The sequence below is a fragment of the Lithobates pipiens genome, unplaced genomic scaffold (assembly GCF_037356315.1).
Source record: "Lithobates pipiens isolate NorthernLeopardFrog02 unplaced genomic scaffold, aLitPip1_a1.2 Scaffold_18, whole genome shotgun sequence".
Lineage (NCBI taxonomy): Eukaryota > Metazoa > Chordata > Amphibia > Anura > Ranidae > Lithobates > Lithobates pipiens.
This window is the reverse complement of record NW_027507758.1, coordinates 290,974,933-290,999,346: the sequence shown is the minus strand read 5'-3', so window position 1 is coordinate 290,999,346 and position 24,414 is coordinate 290,974,933. Positions and strand designations below refer to the sequence as shown.

The 24,414-nt window shown below is 46.0% G+C and overlaps 1 protein-coding gene across 2 annotated transcripts in view; it reads right to left on the bottom strand.

Moving 5' to 3' along the window:
• REV3L (REV3 like, DNA directed polymerase zeta catalytic subunit) overlaps window positions 1-24,414 on the bottom strand; it is a 284,940-nt gene that overhangs the window by 21,499 nt on the left and 239,027 nt on the right. For both annotated transcript variants that reach the window (XM_077487106.1, XM_077487107.1), the window contains 2 exons: window positions 23,523-23,660; window positions 19,071-19,261 (listed from right to left, as the gene is read on the bottom strand). In XM_077487106.1, coding sequence (XP_077343232.1) covers window positions 19,071-19,261; window positions 23,523-23,660 — 329 coding nt within the window. The remainder of the gene's footprint in view (window positions 1-19,070; window positions 19,262-23,522; window positions 23,661-24,414) is intronic.

The window sequence follows — 24,414 nt, the reverse complement described above, 5'->3', positions numbered from 1 at the left end:
GGTGCAGGGGTGCCATCTTTTCTCCTCACACAGAGATGTATGCCTTCCAGGAACGACTGTATATCTTCCGAGAAGATTTCCGTGCTCTCAACATAGTTGAGATCACAGAGTCCGATAGGCCTCGGTACCTTAGCATCTGGCTCTCAACAGCCATGCCGTTAAAGTGGTTGTAAACCCTTACAACACACTTTGACCTACAGGTAAGCCTAGATTAAGGCTTACCTGTAGGTCCAAGAAATATCTCCTAAACCTACATGGTTTAGGAGATATTTGCCGAAAGACAGGCACAGCTGTCTACGGCGCATGCACACTGAGCCTGCCACGGTCAACGGCGATATGCCGCGAGTGGCGGCTCCCGTGCGCATGCGTGGGAGTGACGTCATCGCGGCATATCGCCGAATGACAGCGGCGGAGCGGTGAGACCCACCGAGAAGATGGATGCTCTAGACTACAGGGGACAGCGGTGACTTCGCTGGCTCCTGTGTCAGGTAAGTGACACATAATGGACTACTATGCAATGCATAGTAGTCCATTATGCTTTACCTTTGCAGGGAATGAAAGAGGAAGTAAACCCATCAGGGTATCAACAACGCAAAAATTGAGGTCAATACCTTGGTAAGGACTCTGGGTGCTGAAGCCAAATCAAAAAGGGGGAGCCACAAACTGGTAGTGGGCTTCCCCGACTGCATTTCGCAGAACCCTCTGATGCCTGAAGCATATGGGTATGTGCGGGTACACATCCTGGATGTTAAAAGACGTGAGTGCAGCGACAACTGAGCGAACCGATTCCACACTGAGCCTCTGTACTTAAATCAATTGAGGCTGTTTAGGTCCAAGATTGGACGTACCCCTTCCGTCTTCGGGGACTACAAACAGATTGGAGTAGAATCCCTGGAAACTTTCCGACACCGGAACACACGCTATCACCCTGAGGTTTAGCAGGTCCCATACTGCCCCCATGGGGCCTCCCAATGAGCCGGGAGCAAGGGTATGCTGGAAGGGAAGATCTGTTTGTTGGCCAAGAGAGGAACTCTATCTTGTAGCGAAGGAAATCAGTTCGCAGACCCATTGACCAGATAGCCGAGAGGCCCAATGGGCTGAAAACTCCCGAAGGTGACCCCCCCCACCCGTATGACGGACGGGGGCAAACCTTTGTGCGGTAGAACTTTTCTTGCAGGCTTGTTAGGCACTGCACTGTCTGCAGGCGAACCGGTTGCAATTACCTGGATTGGGAGGGGGGGGACCCTACCCTGTCTGCTACCTGTTGGAGTGATGGTCCCATCCTCCTAACTGCTGTAGGCTGAGGGGCCCCCACTGCAAGACTCATCACACTGTCAGGAGTTCTGTGCTGTCCAGCTAGGTGTGCCTGTGTCAGCTCCCAGGTGCTTGTGAGAGAAAACCACACTGTGCTGAGCCTCAGGGAACAGCGCTGAGGCATGAAAACATGTTTAGGCTACAACAAGCGTCCAGTACAAAGGACATAAACAGAGGGAAAATGGCCGCCGAGCTACAGGAAAATGGTTACTGACCATGCTTCTCCCTGGTCACACCAAAAATGGCCGCCGAACACTGTATACAGAGAGGGACAGTGAAACACAGGCAGAAGAAATGGCGGCAAACAGCGCTACAGCGATCAGCAGACACAGACCCCCAGGGGAGAGACAACAGACATCTAGAGCACAGACACCCAGCGCAGCCCCACACCCAAGGCGAGAGTCCCCCCAGAGAGGCCCCTGTCCGTGTGGCACACACACACCGCTCAGCAGCCCATGCAGCATCCCCCACGGGGGGAAGACAGGGACAGAGAGAGAAGAGAGGTACCCCCGAATCAACCTCCCAGGGAATGCCCAGATGCTCAGCCCCACCGAGGCAGAGAGGAGCTGTACTTACCAGTCCTGATGAGCTGGGGAACATTCCATCACAGACTGACTCTCTGATCAATGTGAGTGAAGGGGATAGCCCCAGGAAATCACCCTCTGAGCCAGAGAAAGTAATGGAATCTCCCGAATATCTTGAAAAAAAAGATCGAGAGACGTCTGGAGAACCGAAGTTACCAAATTCAGGTCCCACAGCGGTAGAAGAACCGCACTGGTGGAAAGAGACGTCTAACCCCTGGAAAAGGGTACGTACCAGGAAGTGCGAGACCAGGAGACGCTGAAAAAGATCACCCAGGCAGACACCTGGGCCTTGATGCTACTCAAGGCCCATGTGCTCTATCCCCCCCAACAGCCATATTGGAAACCACAGCACCTGGCTCATCACAGCCAGGCCACTGAAAACCAGCACCTTTAAAAATAGGATGGAAGAACGGTCCATGAGAAAGTAGCTTCTTCCTGAAAGGCAGTCATCCAGAAATAAGTTGGCGACCGGGCGCACCCGCCCAATGTATCCAGACCCATCCGGATCCAATAGGATCACCACAGCCATGATCCTGCCAAAAGGCCCCACAGCAAAGGCTGGAAATAAGGAAAGGCACTGAGTAAACATGGGTCACTAGAGCCGCCAGAAGATCCTGTGACCCTGGCCAAAACCTTGGTACCATCCTGTTAAGCCAAGATGCAATACAGAACCAGCTCAGGCGTGCCCCCGTGGAGACCAATACGATATAACGCGGCCCAGTGAAGGGCCCACCCCCTGGTCCACCCTAACCAACTGAGGTATCCAATTTACAGTATTCCACTCCTGGAAAGCGTATGTCATAAAAGGCCAAACGAGACGCTCTGCCCACCGGAGGATACTGGCAACAGCCAGGGCTGCCAACAGTCTATTTTGGCCTGCCCTGGTGAAGTACATACACCACCGCCGTTGCCCTTGCCCGACTGGATCCGTACCAGGAGCCCCCAAAGTCTATCCTTTCATGATCCAGAACGGTTTGCATGAAGTTCCAAAATATCACTCAGTATTCCGGATTTCACCAATGTCCAACAACCCTGAGAAGAGCTCAGTCCTGCGACCTCTCCCCACCCGGGCAGACCGGCATTGGTGGCCACCCTATTCAATACAAGGGGAGAAAGGATTACCTCACCAAAGCACAAAGCCACCAGACTAGGGAAAACTCTGGATTCTTGACTCAGCCGAATCTGACTGTCCAAAGACCCTCTGTATTTGTCCCATTTTGCCAGGATATCCCCTAAGGGAAAAAAAGATTTCAAAAGCTGCGCCATAACCCCTATCTACTACCTTCACAAATATAAAAAAAATTGTAAATGTGAATAAATTGATATACATCACATTGCATACAAAATTAATGAATGGAATAGCATCATAAATTACAATTCATCAACCTAAAAGGAAAGGAGCAAACAAGGTTCACAATATAAAGTCCTCTATCGCAATTCTTTCCTGAACACCAGGGTGAGTCCACACTAAACAGCAAACAGGTGCCCGTCACCGAGAAGTGGGTGCGCTTACAAGATGGAAGCTTAAATAAAGCCATGTATATAAATCATCTGTGTCCTTCTCCTTATAACATACGCTCATGGATCAGCTAACCCCAATGAGTGGCAGCGTTCACATTTTTCCTTTTTCCCACGTTCAGCGATCCCAGATAATACTAACAATGGCTCCAAAAAGAAGAGGAAACCCTGATAGCGTAACACAGCAACATGCTATGATCCCAAAGTACATGTCCCAGCCCCACTGAGGAGACAGAGCTCAGCAACCAGGGAAACTGCGGCCAAGCGACCTAGTGGTCAACTGTAGCACCTGGACCTGCACCCCCTCCAGGCATGTCCGCTGGCCTTAGAAACTTGTGATTCCTCTATTGGAACCACGGTTGCCTTGAGCAGCCTAGAGATGGGGGGTCCACTACTGGTGGAACAGCCCACTACTGAAGGAAGGGCTCCTCAAAGGGGTAACTTACAGCAAGTGTTCTTGGAAACACCAAAGACACTTTTGACACTACCCGTCCTCATGGACAAACTTGTTCATATAAGAGGAGGAAGGTAACAGATTCGCCGTGCAAAACAGTTTATCCAAAGGGATACCACCCCTCCGCCACAGCCACCACTGCACCAACTTGAAAAGGTTCCCCCACAGATACAATAAGGGGAGACACAAGCCGGTGACCCCTCGCAGGAGACACAAGTCGGTGACCCCTCGCAGGAGACACAAGTCGGTGACCCCTCGCAGGAGACACAAGTCGGTGACCCCTCGCAGGAGACACAAGCCGGTGACCCCTCCCAGGAGACACAAGCCGGTGACCCCTCCCAGGAGACACAAGCCGGTGACCCCTCCCAGGAGACACAAGCCGGCGACCCCTCCCAGGAGACACAAGCCGGCGACCCCTCCCAGGAGACACAAGCCGGCGACCCCTCCCAGGAGACACAAGCCGTGGCCCCTCACAGGGAACAAAAAACCATGGCCCGACAGGGACACAAACCCTCACAGGGGCAAAACCCGGGGACCCTCACAGGAGACACAACCAGGTGGCCCCCGCACAGTAGACGCAACCAGGTGGCCCCCCACAGTAGACGCAACCAGGTGGCCCCCCACAGTAGACGCAACCAGGTGGCCCCCGCACAGTAGACGCAACCAGGTGGCCCCCCACAGTAGACGCAACCAGGTGGCCCCCCACAGTAGACGCAACCAGGTGGCCCCCCACAGTAGACGCAACCAGGTGGCCCCCCACAGTAGACGCAACCAGGTGGCCCCCCACAGTAGAGGCAACCAGGTGGCCCCCCCACAGTAGAGGCAACCAGGTGGCCCCCCCACAGTAGACGCAAACAGGTGCCCCCCCCACAGTAGACGCAACCAGGTGGCCCCCCCACAGTAGACGCAACCAGGTGGCCCCCCCACATTAGACGCAACCAGGTGGCCCCCCACAGTAGACGCAACCAGGTGGCGTCCCACAGTAGACGCAACCAGGTGGCGTCCCACAGTAGACGCAACCAGGTGGCGTCCCACAGTAGACGCAACCCCCGACAGGGAACACAAACTCTGGCCCTCCACAGGGAGCACAAAAACGTGGCCCCCACAGGGAACACAAAAACGTGGCCCCCACAGGGAACACAGAAACGTGGCCCCCACAGGGAACACAGAAACGTGGCCCCCACAGGGAACACAGAAACGTGGCCCCCACAGGGAACACAGAAACGTGGCCCCCACAGGGAACACAAATCGTGGCCCAGGACAACCGTGGCCCCTCACAGGGGCACGAACCGTGGCCCCTCATCAAAGGGGCAACGAGCTCTGCAGCGCCACCCTTCGGCAAAGAGGGGGGCCATCACGAGGCCTAGCAGGCCACGGCCTACATTTTTTAGCCGCCCGCCGCGAGCATGTGCCCTGCAATGGGCTCGCAGTAGGCTGCAAAAACCGTGGCCTTAATTTCTGGCTGCCTGCTGTGAGCATGCAGGGGGGCCGCAGTAGGCCACAAAAGCCACGGCCTCAATTTCAGGCCGCAGGCTACATTTTTGGTCGTCCACCACCGGCCCATGACCCTCAAGGGGACCGGGCCAGCCCTGAGCCCTGGATGGACCCGCCGGCCCTGCAGACTCGATCACCCCAATACAAAAACCAAGGGTGAAAAACAAGGGGGGTAGAGCATGGTTTCCCAAACCGAACCCCCCCCAGGGAGTGGCCAGCTGCTCCACCGTGCCTGGACCGGTGGAGCCCATACTTACCCTTCCTGCAAGGATTGCTGGACGCACTCCACAAACAGATCCATCTCCCGCCTATGGCCACACTGAGACAGCAGTAGCCCGGTCATATATGTCCCTGCGAGACTGTACCTCGCCGGCCGACCTGTTCTAGAGTGGGATCTTTTGCAGCCGACCCAGTGCAGAGCTAAGGACTGCACGCGCTCCATGGCCAGGCTGGGGAGACTACCAGGATCTATATTATCTAGTCTGTCACCCAGCCCAGCAGTTGATTGCAGATCATCACAGGAGAAAAAAAATTAAAATATAAAAAAAAAAAAAAAAAAAAAAATAAAAAAAAAATTCCAAGGAACCACAGGTCCCAACAGGGAGCCAGGTCCTTACACCTGACTAGGCAGAAAAAAAGTGAATGCCTAGAGCAGGGCGGGGGTTATATACTGACTGGCCCATGGGCATAGCCAGGAGCTTGTTTGCTTTTTGTTCTGCCTAGTCCTACTCCTAATAGAGGCGATATAACCCTTTCGTTATGAAAGCGGGAGTCCGCCGGGAGTGCGCGTTTTTTTTTTTTTTAAAAGCCAGCAGCTACAAATACTGCAGCTGCTGACTTTTAAAATAGTGACACTTACCTGTCCAGCGTGCCCGCGATGTCGGCACCCGAAGCCGATCTCTCGGTCGTCTCTCGGGTGCTGCCGCCGCCATCTTGGGTATGGGAATCAGGAAGTGGAGCCTATCGGCTTCATTTCCCGGTTCCCTACTGCGCATGCGCGAGTCACGCTGCGCAATGAGGATGGACCCGCTGCCTCTGGGATCTGTGTGTTTCCCAGCAGGCAGCGGGGATCTTTCGGAAAGGGGCGTAATCTACGCCCCTTTCCGCAGAGCTATCCAGGAAGTGGGTGCAGATACCTGTACTGTACAGGTACCTGCACCCCCCTCCCTGAAAGGTGCCAATTGTGGTGCCGGAGGGGGGGATTCCAATGAGTGGAAGGTCCACTTTAGGGTGGACCTCCGCTTGAAGGCTGTGTCTGTCAATGAACAAAGGAGAAATATACAACTAGCAAACCAGACCTTAAATTACGCCTTTCCAATATATTGCAATTTGCTTTTTTTTTGTGCTCTACCTCGTTTGCAATTTTGGCTGAATGAAAGGAAAAAAAAAAAAAACTACGTGCTAGAGCTGCATAATTGATCCTTAATCGAGATCGTGATTCTTTCCCCCTCGCGAGCTGAACAAAGCATTTTCCCGATTCTATGGAGATTTCTCTGCTCAAGCCGACCGCTGTCAAAAAACAAAACAAAAAACAAAACAAACAGGCAATCTGCCAAGTTTTAAGTTTACAATATTCCTCAGCCCCTGAGCTACTGTATTTGTTGGTGTATAACACTCACTTTTTCCCCAGGAAAATCGGGTGCAAATAGCATGTGCATGTTATACGCCAATACTTCAATTTTAGCTGCCTCGGAGGGGACAGGGAGGGGGGAGGGATGAGCGTCGTCAGATTACATACAGTAAGAAACTCCTGTTTACTTGGTGGCCTCTGTAATAGGAAGCCCTGTATCCTGGGCCGGCATTGACCACTGTTGTGTCTATCATAGGAGATTGTCGCTGTATGTAATCTGTTGTCGCTTGTCCCGCCCCCTCCCTGTCCCCTCTAGGCTGCAGATGGGCATTGATCAGGCTGCACTGATGGCAAAGGTGAGGCTGATGCATCGATGTGGACGAATGAGGCTGTAATGATGGCAATGGTGAGACTGCAGATGGGCACCAACGCTTATTTTGCTTAAAAAAATATTTAAAATTTAAGTTTTTTTCCCTAAAACTTACCTCTTAAAATGAATGTGCGTGTTATACGCCAATAAATATGGTAATTATAAACATGGTAACGTTTTGTTCTTTAGATCAAAGGAATGAACTTGATCTGTAAATGAGGGAAGTTTAACCACTTAAAGACTAAACCTTTTTCTGAGACTTACTGGTTTCAAGTTAAAATCATTTTTTTCTAGAAAATTACTTAGAACCCCCAATTAGCAGAGACCCTAGAGCAGTGATGGTGAACCTTGGCACCCCAGATGTTTTGGAACTACATTTCCCATGATGCTCATGCACTCTGCAGTGTAGATGAGCATCATGGGAAATGTAGTTCCAAAACATCTGGGGTGCCAAGGTTCACCATCACTGCCCTAGAGAATAAAATGGTGGTTGCTGCAATATTTTGTCACACTGTATTAGAGCAGCGATCTTTCAAATGCAAATTATGGGGGGAAAAAAATAGACCTTAATGAATTAAAAAAAATAAACCGTAAAGTTAGCCCAATTTTTTTGTACAATGTGAAAGATAATGTTACGCCGCGAGAATTGTGATCTTTATTCTAAGCAAAAAAAAAATAAAAAAATCTTGCTTCTCATTTCTCCCAGAATTGTGCAGCTCTACGTGCATAGCCAGCTTAACCACCTCCCACCCCTGCGGAGCGCACTCTGATCGCTTATCATAGATCGGAGTCGGTAAGGGGCTCCCGGAAAGGAGGTAAGTCGGTAAGGAACTCGTAAATCGGCTTTTTTCCCCCTTCATGCTGACAGCGTGAGGAGAAAAGAAAAAAGCCGATCACCGCCTTCTGTCAGAGGGACATCAGTCCCATACACAGAGAGCCACTGCTGCTATGCAGTGCCCACTAGTGCCACCTATCAATGCCCACCAGTGCTGCCCATCAGTGTCCCCCACCAGTGCTGCCCATCAGTGCCACTGCACTGGTGACCAGAAGTAAAAAAAAAAAAAAAAGTGAGATTCTTTTATACATTTCTAAATTTTCAAAAAATTGTCACAAAAAAACGACTACTTCAAAAAAATTTGCCATGCCGCTTACTAAAATACCTCAATGACCTTTCCAAAAAGGTGTAATTTGGGGGATATTTGTGATTGTGTTGGGCTGTGATTGGCCCTGTCTGTACTATGTGATCACTGTGACCAATCACAGCTAGCAACACAATTGTATACAATGGATGGCATGAAAGGAAGCCATCCACGGTTTACAATTGTCATGTGATATGCTGCGATTGGTCACAGCAAACAAATGGTACTGGCAGCGGGTCGGTATAGTGATTAGTCCCCGCTGTGCAGGCCCACGTTGTGGAAGGACGGCATAGGATGTCCATTTAGAAGAACAAAAGGCCCACTTGGCCATCAATCTGCTATAGATTGGGCGGGAAGGTGTTAAAATTCAATGTTTTAGAAGAGTTTAAACTTATGAAATTTTAATTATGGTGTATACTGTTATACATAATAGGGCACCCTCAAAGTCCCATATATGATTGATTTTTTTACTTTCTAATTTGGAAATGCTGAACACAGACTTTTAATTTGTTTCTGCCCACATTATAGCCAAAAGACACCTACAGCACAGCTTTCTGATGATCAGTGCACGTCTGCACACAGCAGATCAGCCTCATCAGCACAGCCTCATCAGCGCACATCAGTGAAGTAAAATTACTTCTTTGCAACATTTTATAACAAAGAAAATGATTTTTTTTTCAAAATTTCCAGTAATTTTTTGTGCGTTTAGCAAGAACATTAAAAACACAGTGGTGATTAACCGGTTCCCGACCAGCGCACGCCGATGTACGTCGGCAGAATGGCACGGGCAGGCATATTGGCGTACAGGTACGTCCAATCTTCAATGCCGCCCTGCCATCGCGAGCACACCGCCGTGCTGGTCGGGACCCCCGTGAGTCCGGTCGCGGGTCCTGCGGACTCGATCGCCGCGGGCATACCCGCGATCGTCTCACGGGACGACTGAATGGAGAAGTGCCATTGTAAACAGCATTTCTCCATTCTGCCTAGCAACTAGTGACGCTATCTCTGCTCCATGTGATTGGAGCAGAGATCAGTGTTCACTAAATGAAAGCCCAACCCCCACAGTTAGTAACACACCCCTAGGAACACTTAACCCCTACACTGCCACCCACTGGTTAACCCCTTCACTGCCAGTGTCATTTACACAGGAATCACTGCATTTATATAGCAGTGATTGCTGTATAACTGACAATGGTCCCAAAAATGTGTCAAAAATGTCCGATGTGTCCGCTATAATGTCACAGTCACAATAAAAATCTATCTCCGCCATTACTAGTAAAAAAAAAAAAAAAAAAAAAAATTATTCATAAAAATGCCATAAAACTATCCCTATTTTGTAAACGCTATAACTTTTGCGCAAACCAATCAATAATCGCTTATTTACCAAAAATATGTAGAAGAATACGTATCGGCCTAAACTGAGGGAAAAATTTTTTTTTTTACATATTTTTGGGGGATATTTATTATAAAAAGTAAAAAAATTATGCGTTTTTTCAAAATTGTCACTCTATTTTTGTTTATAGCGCAAAAAATAAAAACCGCAGGGGTGATCAAATATCACCAAAAGAAAGCTCTATTTGTGGGAAAAAAAGCACATCAATTTTGTTTGGGAGTTACGTTGCACGACCGCGCAATTGTGAGTTAAAGCGATGCAGTGCCGAAATGCAAAAAGTGGTCTGGTCTTTGACCAGCAAAATGGTCCGGTCTGTAAGTGGTTAAATACCACCAAGAGAAAGCTCTATATATGTGAATTTTTTTTTATAAAAAAAATGTATATGGGTACAGTGTTGCATGACCAAGCAATTATCATTCAAAGTGCGATAGCACTGAAGGCTGAAAATTGGCCTGGGCAGGAAGGGGGTGAAAGTGCCCTGTACTGAATTGGTTTGAACTACAAATTAAGGTAAAACATGCCCCTCTAATTGCCCCCACCCCCCTCATCCCTGAACACCTGCATCCTCTCACCAATCCAATACTGTCCTGGCTGCAGCATCACTTTCTTGTTTCACAGGAAACACTGAGGGCAGCGGGACACTGCACTACTCTGATAACCGTAAGTAAAATGAAAAAAAATTAAAAAAAGAAGATATACAGTGTATCCGGAAAGCATTCACGGTACTTCACTTTTTCCTTATTTTATGTTACAGCCTTATTCCAAAATTGATTAAATTCATGATCTTCCCCAAAATTCAACGTGAAAGACGTTTGTTTGAAATTGCTAATTTATTAAAAATAAAACAAATCACATGTACATAAGTATTCACAGCCTTTGCTCAATACTTTGTTGAAGCAACTTTGGCATCAATTACAGCCTCAAGTCTTTTTGAGTATGAGGCTACAAGCTTGGCACACCTATTTTTGGGCAGTTTCTCCCATTATTCTTTGCAGGACCTCTCAAGCTCCATCAGGTTGGATGAGGAGCGTCTGTGCACAGCCATTTATAGCTCTCTCCAGAGATGTTTAATCAGATTCAAGCCTAGGCTCTAGCTGGGCCACTCAAGGACATTCACAGAGTTGTCCCACAGCCACTCCTTTGTTATCTTGGCTGTGCTTAGGGTTATTGTCCTGTTGGACAATCTGAACGCTCTGGAGCAGGTTTTCATCAGGGATGTCTCTGAACATTGCTGCATTCATCTTTCCCTTGATCCTGACTGGGCTCAGAGTTCCTGCGGCTGAAAAACATCTTCTAAGCATGATGCTGCCCACCACCATGCTTCACTGTAGGGGTGGTATTGGCCAGGCAATGAGCAGTACCTGGTTTCGGCTAGTGGCTGAACAAAGGGTTAAATGCACCTGAAAAGCACTGCTGCCAAATCACTTTGCAGGCGCTTCGGCAGCACTGCCCGTTCATTTCAGTGGGCAGGGGTCGTGGAGGAGTGGTGTATACACCGCTAATAAACCACTCCAAAGATGCTGCTTGCAGGACTTTTTCAAATGTCCTGCAAGCGCACTGCCCCAGTGCGAAAGCATTTGGGCTTTCACACTGGGGTTGCAGGGGAGGCGTTTTTCAGGCCCCTTTAGTGCCTGAAAAACACCTCCGTGTGAAAGGGGTGTACAGGATGATCAGTGGAAACAGGATGCACCTAAGCTCAACTTTGAGTGGCATGGCAAAGGCTGTGAATACTTATGTACATGTGATTTTTTTCTGTTTTTTATTTTTATTAAATTTGCAAACATTTTAAACAAACTTCTTTCACGTTGTCATTATGGGGTATTGTTTGTAGAATTTTGAGGAAAATAAAGATTTTAATACATTTTGGAATAAGGCTGTAACATAACAAAATGTGTAAAAAGTGAAGCACTGTTAATACTTTCCAGATGATATATACATTATATATACATACTGTTGTGGAAATTTTAGATGTATTTATTATATGTATTGTCATAAGAGTCCTCCTGTGTTCATTCTCCCCCAGCCCGCACTAAAAGAGCTGACTGGGGCAGACTGACGCTGGTTGAGATCCGTTAGGTAGTGGATAATATCTTGGGCTTGGAAAAAAAAGGTGTTTGCGGAGTGGGGGTATGTCCGCCAGCAAAAGGGCCCCTGTACATTGTACAGACGATCGTCTGGGGACATATGCTTGCTCTGCGGGCATTGGTTGTGTGCGGATGTGTGCACATTGTCTCTGCTGTGTCTGATCAGCACATGGAGATAGGCAGTGCACATCTGTAGATAGCTTTCCATTCACAAGAGATGTAGAATTATCCAAGTATACATTGTTCTCTGGAACAATGTATATATTAAGGATTTCTATCAACGGAATTATAGTCATCGTTCATTGGTTTTGTATGGTTTCCATCATTGAAAGCATTTAGTCAATCTGTGTCAGACTATTTGAATGTATACATGAATGTGATTGGTACCTTCTATTGTATTGTATTGTATTGTCCTTATATGGGCATTCACATCCTGTTACTGCTGTGAGGTCACACCCTTTGTGGGAGGTGTTCAGCTGTTGGAGGCAAACCCTCCAGGGCGTGGCTTCCAGTGGGAAAAGTAAATAAAAAGCTGTGGTCAAGGGGAGCTCAGAGGCTCTTGCTTGCCGACGATGAAGCAGAAGGAAACACTGCTGTTGATGTCTCTTTAATGGGTAACCAGAGGGGCCTGGCTGAGGAGCAGCCAGGCTGAGATGAGGATGTAGGTTGCATTGGGGATGTCTGGTCATTGGGATGAATGTGTTGGAAGGTAACCTAAAGCATTATATCATTAAGACGGAAATGGGTGCTTATTGGAAGCACAAAGTAGGTAGTGGGGCTGTGTGCATAGCATAGCAGCCAAATTTCCACGACAATACACACACACAAACAGCACAGAGCGGGTAATAAGTATTGAACATGTAACCTTTTTTCTAGGTAAATATATTTCTAAAGGTGCTATTGACATGAAATTTTCACGTCGGTAACAACTCATGCAATCCATACAAAGAAACCAAAACAAATAAGTTCAGAAATGAAGTTACTTGTAATAAAATGGAATGACACAGGGAAATGCTTCATACAAAATCCTTGGTTGGTAATGCCAGCTTTAAAATGCCCCCTGTATTGAGAAACTAGTCGCATGCATTGCTTAGGTGTAATTTTGGCACATTCTTCTACACAGTCTTCAAATCTTGAAGGTTCTGTGGGCCTCTTCTATGAACTCTGATCTTTAGTTCTTTCCATAGATTTTCTATTGGATTCAAGTCAGGTGATTGGCTGGGCCATTCTAGCAGCTTTATTTTCTTTTAAAACCATTTTTTTTTTTATCAAGAACGTCTTGGTACATTTTTCCATTCATCTTCTCTTCAATAATATGAAGTTTGCCAGTACCATATGCTGAAAAATAGCCCCACACTATGATGTTCCCAAATCCAAACTTCACTGTTGGTATGGTGGTTTTGGGGTGATGTGCAGTGCCATTTGACCTCCAAACACGTGTATTATGGCAGCCAAAGAGTTAAATTTTAGTCTCATCTGACCAGACTATATTCTCCCAGTATTTCACAGACTTGTCTAAATATTGTGCATCAAACTTTAAACGAGCTTCAACAATGAAGTCTTGCGTGGTTTCCGTGCATACAGGCCATTGCTGTTAAATGGCATTACTTATTGTTTTCTTTGAAACATATGTACCTTTCTAATTCCAGGTCTTTCTGAATCTCCACCACTGCTCCTTGGCTCTTAGTCAACTCTTCTGATAATTCTTTTCACTCCTCTGTCAGAAATATTGCGAGGAGCACCTGGTTGTGGCAGGCTTATAGTGAAATTATGTTCTTTCCACTTCCAGGTTATGGCCCCCAACAGTGCTCACTGGAACATTCAGACGTTTAAAAATACTTCTGTAACCAATGCCATCAGTGTGTTTTGCAAAAATAAGGTTACAATGGTCTTGAGCGAGCGCTCTGCTTTTACCCATCATGAGATGTTTCTTGTGCGACCCCATGGTAATGAGACACCTTTTTAATGGCCATTAGTTGAGACTGAACCAGCTGAGATTAATTTGCACTGACAAGGGGCAAAATTGCTTTCCAATTACCAATAGATTTTAGCTGGTGTCTTGGCTTTCCATGCCTGTTTGCACCTCCCTTTCTTCATGTGTTCAATACTTTTTCTGTCATTCTATTTTATTACACATAACTTAATTTCTGAACACTTTTGTTTCTTTGTATGTATGGATTGTATGCATTGTTACTGACATCTATATATCATTTATGTTTTTACATACTATCAATACCAGCCCATGTCCTTAATCACGCCACATCAGTCCCAGTGTCCCCGATCAGAGCTACACCGGTCCCAGTGTCCCCGATCAGAGCTACACCGGTCCCAGTGTCCCCGATCAGAGCTACACCGGTCCCAGTGTCCCCGATCAGAGCTACACCGGTCCCAGTGTCCCCGATCAGAGCTACACCGGTCCCAGTGTCCCCGATTAGAGCTACACCGGTCCCAGTGCCCCCGATCAGAGCTACACCGGTCCCAGTGCCCCCGATCAGAGCTACACCGGTCCCAGTGCCCCCGATCAGAGCTACACCGGTCCCAGTGCCCCCGATCAGAGCTACACCGGTCCCAGTGCCCCCGATCAGAGCTACACCGGTCCCAGTGCCCCTGGTCACCGACACATCGGTCCCAGTGCCCCTGGTCACCGACACATCGGTCCCAGTGCCCCTGGTCACCGACACATCGGTCCCAGTGCCCCTGGTCACCGACATTACTGCAACACCAGTTACAGTGTTCCTAATCATGACCATACTAGCCTCAGTGTCCCCAATTACCGCCACACCAGTCACATTGTCCCTAATCACTGTCATCCCAATTACAGTGTCCCCAATCTCCAGCACACCAATTATAGTGTTCCTAATTTGATAAAAGTAAATGTGGTACTCAATGAGCAATAACATAAAAGAAAAAACTTTAATTAATACTATGCAAAAACAGTGACAATGCATCAACCAACGTGAACTTCATGCACCATAAATGTGCCGTAGTAATGAAGTGACAATGCAATAGAAGTAATCAAAAAGAAATTCATAAGTAACGTTCCTAAGTAAAGTGCTTGTCTGAAGAAAAATCAATGAATCCAAAGCATAAAGGTGCTCAATCAGAAAAAAAGTTCATAAGTTAAAGTGCTTGTGTGAGGAGAGATCAATGAATCCAGATCATAAACCACTTCCACCATTCAAAGTGCGCTTGTGGTTTGCCCCATCCTTTCATCTCACATGAAGACCCCTACAGGTCTAGTTGAGCTTGGATGTAATGGATATCTTCAGAATCCAAACAGTAAGTGCCTATTCCTGGTACCTCCAATCAGACTGGACATAATTCCCATGAATGCCAATGAAAACTTTAGAGGAGGTTCTCACTTCCCTCCATATACCGCTCACTGATAATCTTCATTTGTTTTCTTCTAAGAGCAAACCCTTTGCATAGTACCATAGAGGATCAATGCTTTATTAATCATTTATTTATTTCACGTTAGCACGGTTGTATAGTCATTTTTGGGACTTTTACCTACAGGAAAGCCTATAGTAAGGCTTACCTGTAGGTAAAAAAATATATATATCTCCTAAACCTGTACGGTTTAGGAGGTATTCCCCTTGCAATGCGCTGTTGACTGCAGCGGTGCATGCGCACAGGAGATTCTCGGCTGAAAGCCCTGCAGACGCCGGACCCTGCTGGGAAGAAATCTCCCGCACGCATGTGTGGGAGTGACGATATCGCAGCTCCGGCCACTCACTGCGCAGGAGCCGCGATACCCAGAAGACACACTGAGGGAACAGGTCAGCTCCCTCGGCGTGGATCGGGCCAGATGTTGGGGCCTCGTTCTAAGGTAAGTATTTCATAATGAGCTAGTATGAGGTGCATACTAGCTCATTATGCCTTTTCCTTTGCAGGTGGGGGAAAAAAACAAAACACATCAGCGGGTTTGCAACCGCTTTAAATGTTCCTAATCACCATCACATCAGTCACAGTGTTCCTGATAACCGCCACAGCAGTCATTGTGTCACCATAAGGGCTTCTTCATATGTGCAATGCTCTATAGAGCCATCCATGTTTCGGGTCACTCTTCAGAGAACATTTGCAGGCATTGAGGAGGCATTTTATCGCCTCCTTACTGCCTGCTATAACCTCTTGGAGCCCGCAAATGCAAAGGCCCTCCAAAAACCTGATAGGTAGTTAGGAAATTAGAAGTATAATTTATGCCCTTGGAGAGCCTGAAGGTGCTCATTGGATTTTATACCCCTCTGTGTGGTTAGGTTGTGAAAAAAACTCTCATGTGGTATGTCCATACTGAGGAAGAGTACCAGAATGTGTTTTAGGGTGTAAATAAAAGTATGCCTATGATGTGTGTTAGAAATAGCTTTTGAGAACTTTGTGGAAAAAATAAATTTCTCTGCTGCATTTTCCAAAAACTTGAGGAAAAAAAAATTGGATTTTCAATAGACTCATTATGCTTCATAGAAAATACCTTGTAGTGTTTGCATTGCAAAATTGGGTCTTTTTGTGGGTATTTCCACTGTCCTGTGGCTCCAGGGCTTTCAAAATGTGATAGGTAGTCAAGAAATTAGATGCAGAATTTACATGTAATTTATGCTCTTCAAGTCCCGGTTCACACTGGTGCGATGCTGGATACCCTGTGTTTCAGTATCGGCTCCCGCCAGCTACCGGGTCAATGACCATTATGGTGAAAATGTGATGCAATTTCAGCCAGTTTGTATGGCTGAATTTGCATTTCACAGAAATCAAATGTGATCTGCACAGCAATGCGTTGCGATGTCTGATCACACAAGTGTGAACCCTGCCTAAAAGCCCATAGGTGCTCCTTGGATTTTGGGCTCCTCTATGCATCTAGGCTGGAAAGAAGTCTCACACATGTGGTAATCCCACATGTCCTGAACCAGGGGCGTCCAACCTGCTGCTCAATACAAAATCAAACTTACTTAAAAATGTTTATTTTTTTGGGGCAATTTTTTTTACACTTGGCAAAAACATGCAGACTTTTTTTTTTCCCCAAAGAAAAAATTTCCCACTCTTCACAATCACCCCTTATTCATGCCATTCGTTTTTGGCAGTACCTATATTTGCAAGCAACTATTTTCGAGGATGACGCACACCAAGGGCAAAATCAGAACTGAAATATCTGGTCAGTGAGAATTTATTGAGAATTGCTACTACATCCATCGAACCAGATATTCCTTTATCAAATACAGTGTCAGATAACACACTTGTTTTATGTTGCCCTCTTTTACCTTAATAATAATAAAAAATATATATATTATATATAAATAAAATAAAAAAAGTTTTATTACTCAAATAGGTACATTATCTATATCGGCAATCGTTAACTTGTGATCTGCCTGACTTTTTCCGCTCATCAACTGTCCTTATTGTTATTGTATTTTATGTGCGGCCCAAGACCATTTCCCATCTTCCATGTGTACTAGGAAGGTCAAAAGGTTGGACACCCCTGTCCTAAAACTTTGTCTCAAATTTGCCAATTCATTTTAAATAGCCTTTTTTCACGCTCTTTTACCTTTGTATGCTCCCCACATAGCTTGTAAAGCATCCATTTCTGGCCACGGAGTACAAACACTGCATGTACATTAGACTGCATTTACACTGATCGATCCACTGTAAAAATGCATATGTGGTTTTTAAAGGCCGTGACTCAAAAACTGCTCCACGGGTGCGGTTTTGCCACTTTTTCATTGCTTGCAACTGGAAAGTGCATTTTTGGCGTGTTTTTAAATTTCCCCAAACATGCAGCAAAAATGCTGCAAGCAGGGTATTTTTCACCGCAACAGAAGCGCACCGCCCCAGTGAGAACACATTCATTGATTTTAAAGGGAAGCGTTTTTCTTTAGCTTTTTAAAGCGGGATTCCACTCTAAAGTGGAACCTCCGCTGATCGGATCCTTCCCCCCCTCCGGTGTCACAATTGACACCTTTCAGGGGGGAGGGGGGTGGAGATACCTGTCAAAGACAGGTATTTTCACCCACTTCCAGGCATAGACTCCCGTGGGAGTCTACGCCATTTCCTGCCCTGCCGCGTTGTCTGCTGGGACACACACGGGTCCCAGTGACAGCGCGGAGATTTCCTATTGCGCGGCGCGGCTCGCGCAGTAGGGAACCGGGAAGTGAAGCCGATTCGCTTCACTTCCTGATTCCCTCACCTAGAATGGTGGCGGCAGCAGCCGAGGGCCGAGCGATCGATCGGCCTCGGCATCGCTGGAACCCGGGACAGGTGAGTGTCCTTTTATTAAAAGTCAGCAGCTGTAGTATTTATAGCTGCTGGCTTTTAATATATTTTTTTTGGTGGAATCCCTCTTTAAGTGCTTTTATTAACGCAAAAGCACTTGAAAAACTCCTCAGTGTGAAAGCAGCCTTACAGGCACGTAAGCGACTTTGCTCTAACTTAAAATCCCATTACGTATTGTGCCAGCAGTCCTTATGCACATGCTTCAGAGTTCCATGGCATTGCTTTGACGTATATGGGTGACGCTGTGTATCAAAGTTATAAATGATTGCCTTCAGTTTCCACGCAATTTGCTTTTTTGTGCCGACACGTATAATTGTGGTCAATAATGTGCACTTGGGGAAGAGGAAGTTTACAGCGATCAGCCATAACATTATGACCACTGATAGGTAAAGTGAATGACATTGATTACCTTTACAATGGAATCTGAAAGTGGGTGGGATATATTAGGCAGCAAGTGGATACATTTTGGGGGATTTACTAAAACTGGCGAGTGCAAAATCTGGTGCAGCTGCACATAGTAAGCAATAAGCTTCCAGGTTTTATTGTCAAAGCTTAATTGAACAAACTGAAGTTAGAAGCCGATTAGCTACTATGCACAGCTGCACCAGATTCCGAGTGCTCCAGTTTTAGTAAATCAACCCCATTGTCTCTGAAACGGATGTACTGAAAGTAGAAAAAAATGGGTGAACGTAAGGATTTGAGCGACTTTGACATGGGGCCAAATTGTAATGGCTACACGACTGGATCAGAGCAACTCCAAAACTACAGCTCTTGTATATTCCTGCAGTGATAAGGACCGTCCAAAGAAAGAAGACCGGCGAACCGGCAACATAGTCATTGACAGCCAAGACTTATTGATGCCCTTCTGCTATGGTCGCCAACCTTTTCCTACCTTGTTAGTTCCAGTGCTGGCACACAAGCTCCAGGTCTGTAAGCAAAACTTCCTCTATACTCCTTGGCAAAGATAAGATCCTGCATGCTGGCTTTCCCTTCCAGAAGCTTCATGCACTGTCTCTGCACATACTGCTTGATTTGACTTATATCACGTGTTTCGAAAAGTAGCTTAATTGAACGTTCAAGTATCTGGGGAAAAAAAACAAAAAACCATTAAGCTAGACATAGACATAAGGTGGTGTTAGGACACGTAGCCACAGAAATAAAGCCAGCCAAGAATCAATATATTCCTTCACTGACACTGGATAGAGGAATCTGCACTGCCAGCTATTGCATTTGAGATGCCACAAAAGCTACGGCTGGTTGAATATCTGAGCAGTGACTAGATGTGACTGAATGCAAATACAGCCAACAAACTTCCACCCGCATACTTTTTTTTTTGTTTTGCTGACCCATGTGGTACCAAAAGGGCCACAGTTCAAATTTTGAGCACTTCAGCATCAATTGACCAAAATTTGAGCTGCGTAGGTCAGTTTTAAACAGAGCTTAGCAGATAAACTTTTTTTGATTCTGGTCTAAAGCTACATAGATAACAGCTCTTGGTCAGATTACACTGTCCAATGTCTACTGGCTAATATTTAAAGCACACTGTTGGAGGAAAAGGAATAAGTACAAAGTCATAACATTGCACACCCAGGCCTCCGCGGGTCATAGATATTGCAGGGGACCATTTGTCCCTCAGAAATCTCTATGCCTCTCTTCCGGTGCTGGCCCATTCCTTCTCCGGGGGCCCCGATTGCACGGGAGAGCCTGGAGGGCGGCGGGATGTCCACTCCCATTGTGGCAAAGAACGATCAAGCGACTGAACAGCCGCTATGATCATTCTCATTGTGTTTACAATCCCCAGCTCTAAAAAACGATAACTGGATGATGGCTGTGGCTTCAGGCATCATTCAGATGTCTCCACTGAAAGCTAAGGACGTCATATGACGTACTGCGGGTGGGAAGTCGTTAAATAGTGGAGAAGTTTGTGGGACTTTCCATGTACCTTGTGGGGTCTAATGAATAGCGAAACTAGTGAACTATAAAAACAAATCTTTATTTTGCACATACCGTATATACTCGAGTAAAAGCCGAGATTTTCAGCCCCTTTTTTGAGGCTGAAAGTGCCCCCCTCGGCTTATACTCGAGTCACCGCCGTCTGTCTACCCAATCAGCGTGTCGAGCAGACAGACGGCGGCCATTCCACAATTCAAAAGCCGCGCCTCCCTGTCTGTGATAGGCGGAACACTCAATTTCCCAGCAGTCAGTGGTCCGCCTATCACGGACATCCGCTCATCCTCGTACTACGAACGAGGATGAGAGGATGTCCGTGATAGGCGGAACACTGACTGCTGGGAAATTGAGTGTTCCGCCTATCACAGACAGGGAGGCGCGGCTTTTGAACAGTGGAATGGCCGCCGTCTGTCACAGACAAGAAGAGGTGCGGCGATCCTGGCATGTTTTTACATGCAGATCGACACAGGGATGGACGGACACACAGGGATGGACAGGCATGTCTCACCCTCGGCTTATACACGAGTCAATAAGTTTTCCCATTTTGTTTGTGGTAAATTAGGGGCCTCGGCTTATATTCGGATCGACCTATACTCGAGTATATACGGTACATATAGTAACATTTAAAAAGGAGAAAAAGAAAACTTAAAAAAAAAAAAAATACAGTTACAGTTCAGTTGTCCAGGGTATGGTAAACCTGGCAGAAGAATCCGAAGAAATGGCCTGTGTTTTTCGTGGGCTGACCCGCTTCATCAGGGCCTTGGATTATGACCCAAATTGTGTAAATACTGTAATGATATACAAATTAGTGATCAGCACAAATTCATACCATTATTAAAAAATGTATTGAATGTTCTAACAGTATTGTCTAATAATAATAATACAATTATTCTGTGCCTGATTATAGTAGTAGTTTATATGATTTACCGATTGGAACACAATAAAGCTTGTGGTATGCACCCATGACAGAGTGTGGGAGGAAGAAGAGGGCGAGCATTTAAAAGCAAGTGCATATAAGGCCTTTGCTATAAGTTTTGCACAAATTTAAATAAAAAAAACAGACAAAAAAAAAACCACGGGAGGCAGTAAATATTTAAATATTCAAAGATTCACCAGTAAGAAAATTGGCACCGGCCTAATGGAGGTCAAGCATGGGTTGCCCGTTGGGATTGGTTTCCGCATACCCCCAACAGGGAGAGGCTGTTCACATATAATCATTGCAAATGAAGTATTCATGATGAAGGTGGCAATTACACCTGAAAGAGCTAAGATGGATATAGATATAAAGTCTCCACTCAAGGGAATGGGACAAAGGGGAGGGGAGAAAGTAAGGGGAAAGAGGGGAGGGGGGAGTGAGTGAGTGAGGGGAGGGGAGTGAGTGAGTGAGGGGAGGGGAGGGAGGGGAGTGAGTGAGTGAGGGGAGGGGAGGGAGTGAGTGAGGGAGGGTAGGGAGTGAGGGAGGGTAGGGAGTGAGGGAGGGAAAAGGAAGGAAGGAAGGAAGGAAGGGAGGGAAGGGGAGGGAAGGGGAGGGAAGGAAGGGAGGGAAGGGGAGGGAAGGAAGGGAGGGAAGGGGAGGGAAGGGGAGGGGAAGGGAGAGGGGAAGGGAGAGGGGAAAGGGAGGGGAAAGGGAGGGGAAAGGGAGGGGAAAGGGAGGGGGGAAACCAGGTGTGACAGGGAGGAAGGGAAAAGGGGGGAGAGAGACAGACAGAGAGGAAAGGAAGGGGAAGAGGGAAAACTTAAAAAACATGTGGGGGTGGGGATGGAATGGTGAAATATGAGTTTCTTAATAAGAAAGTTAAACACCCCAACATGGGGCAAACAGGACATAAGAGTAGATAATAACGCTGCAGGTACTCTGCTGATTGAATCAAACTGAATGAAGGGAGCCTGAGATAGATCTATGTAAATGGCTGTTTAAATAGCTATTAAGTGTAAAGGCATATACACATAAGAGAGAAAAGTGAATGAACAGGATTACAGCTATAACCAGGCCATGCCTGGGGAGTATCCATGCACAGACCCAAAAGATTGCAGCCTTTTACAAAAGGGTTTCTTACCTGTGCTTAAAGCACTTTTAACAATCTGGTTTTCTCTCCCGTGTCTCCATATGGGTGGTCAGCCATGTTACATCAGCTGTAAAGGGAGACTTTATATAGGACACACCTTCTCTATTGGGTGGAGGCAGAGCAATCCCTGAGGCAACCCCGAGTCAAAGGTCTGGGGTGGCCCTATGGGTCCAGAGGGCGGGAACAGGCTCATCTTCCCATTGTAATGCCGGGGTGGGATGTGAACTAGCCGGTGCCAAAGTTCTTACAGCCTTGAATATTTACTGCCTCCCATGGTTTGTTTCTTTTGTCGTTTTTTAATTTCAATTTGTGCAAAACTTGTAGCACAGGCTGTATATGCCCTTTCTTTCAGATGCCCACGCTCCAATACCCCCCCCCCCCCTTTACACTCTGTCATAGTGCATGCCACGAGCGTTATTGGGTTCCAATCGGTAAATCATACTAACTACTACTATAAACAAACACAGAATAATTGTTATTAGACAATATTGTTAGAACATTCAATGAATTTTTTAATAGCGATATGAATTTGTGTGCCAATCACGAATTTGTATATCATTACGGTATTTACATAATTTGTGTCATAATCTGAGGCCCTGTTGAAGCGGGTCAGTCCGCAAAATGCGCAGGAAATTTCTTTGGATTCTTCTGCCAGGTTACCCATACCCTAGACAACTGAACTGTATTTTTTTTTTTAAGTTTTGCGTTTTTCTCTTTTTAAATGTAACTATTTGTATGAGCCCAATAAAGATTTGTTTATCTTTATAACTTACTAGTTTTGGCAGTGATTAGACCCCACAAGGTACATGTAAAGTTACACAAACTTCTCCATTTTATAATATATGCTTCTTTCGGGAGGGTACCTTGGTAGGGTCATATTATCCCACACTCACCCCCCCCCCCCCCCCCCCCATATCTTCTTACCTTTAAATCAGAGTCAATGGCTTTGTATTTTGGACAGCTATTTCATGTAAGAGAAATTCCCAAAACATGGCCTGTTAGGGATACTTGAGGACTGAGGTTGAGAACCATTGTTCTAGGAAGCCTTATCTGTCACATCCAAATCTTGGTCTGTTCTAATACTTCAGCACATAACAGTATGCTTGCTTGCTCCTCCCTACCTTACCTAATGTATGCACCCTCGTAAGTTGCTAAACAGAGCAATTTTGGCTTACTGAGCAAATCATAACAAAGCAAGTTCATCTGGCATGTTTTCACATATGTATATAAAAATGTAAGCATCGGGTTACTGTCAGATCCTGATAAACTAAATTACAATCTGTAAAGTATAGCAAGTAATGCAGAAAAGCATTCATTCTTTTGCTTACCTTACCAACCGCAGGACATGCATCTCTTCGTACAGTCTCTATGCCTTTTGCATCAAAGACAGGATCCTTCTGATCAAGAGTTTCATACATATAACCCACATACCTTTTCTTGGTTTGTAAAACACATGGGAGATAAACCTGCAAAATAAAATGACTTTGTTAAAAGGATACTTTTTTCTTACATAAATATAAATACAAGTGTATTGCATGGTCCTTCACGGACCTGGCTCTCCTGTGGGTCAATAACAGAGAGGAGCCTAGAAGCTTGCAGAAAACCACTTCTGGTTTGCTGCTGACAACTTTAGCAATTCTCACTAAATCAGTATACTGGTAACCCTCCAGGTTTGCCTAACATCTTAATTTCACAACTGCAGTTAAATGCCTGACAGCTCTTCTAGACTGTCTGAAGTTATAGCATGCCATTAAAGTGCATTTCTACTTTTGCAGTCGAATTTGAGAAAACCCCACTATGTTTGTGTGTTCCTATTCACACAGTATACTTATACAAATCTTTGAAGAAATATGTCTTATCTTTTAGATGTTTCTTAGGCAAAGGTGTCATGGCCGACTGCAAACATTTCTGAACAAGTTCAATATGAATCTATCCCATCTAAAGTATTAGGACTTTCTATAGGAGCTCCCTCTCATTAACATATAATGAAGACCCTCGTTTTGTATGCCTGGTACACACATTCAGTTTTTTCTTAAATGTTCAACCCAGCAGGCTGAACGAAAAAACAAAAAACAAACTGATATTAATGTTCTAAACAAGTGATGTTAGCGATATATATCCCCCTGCTATTGTGTTCTGACAGAGCTTCTCCCCACCATTGGCTGTAAGCGCTGATCGGATGCTGGTTTACCAGCATGTTCCTAGGACAAAAGCCAGTCC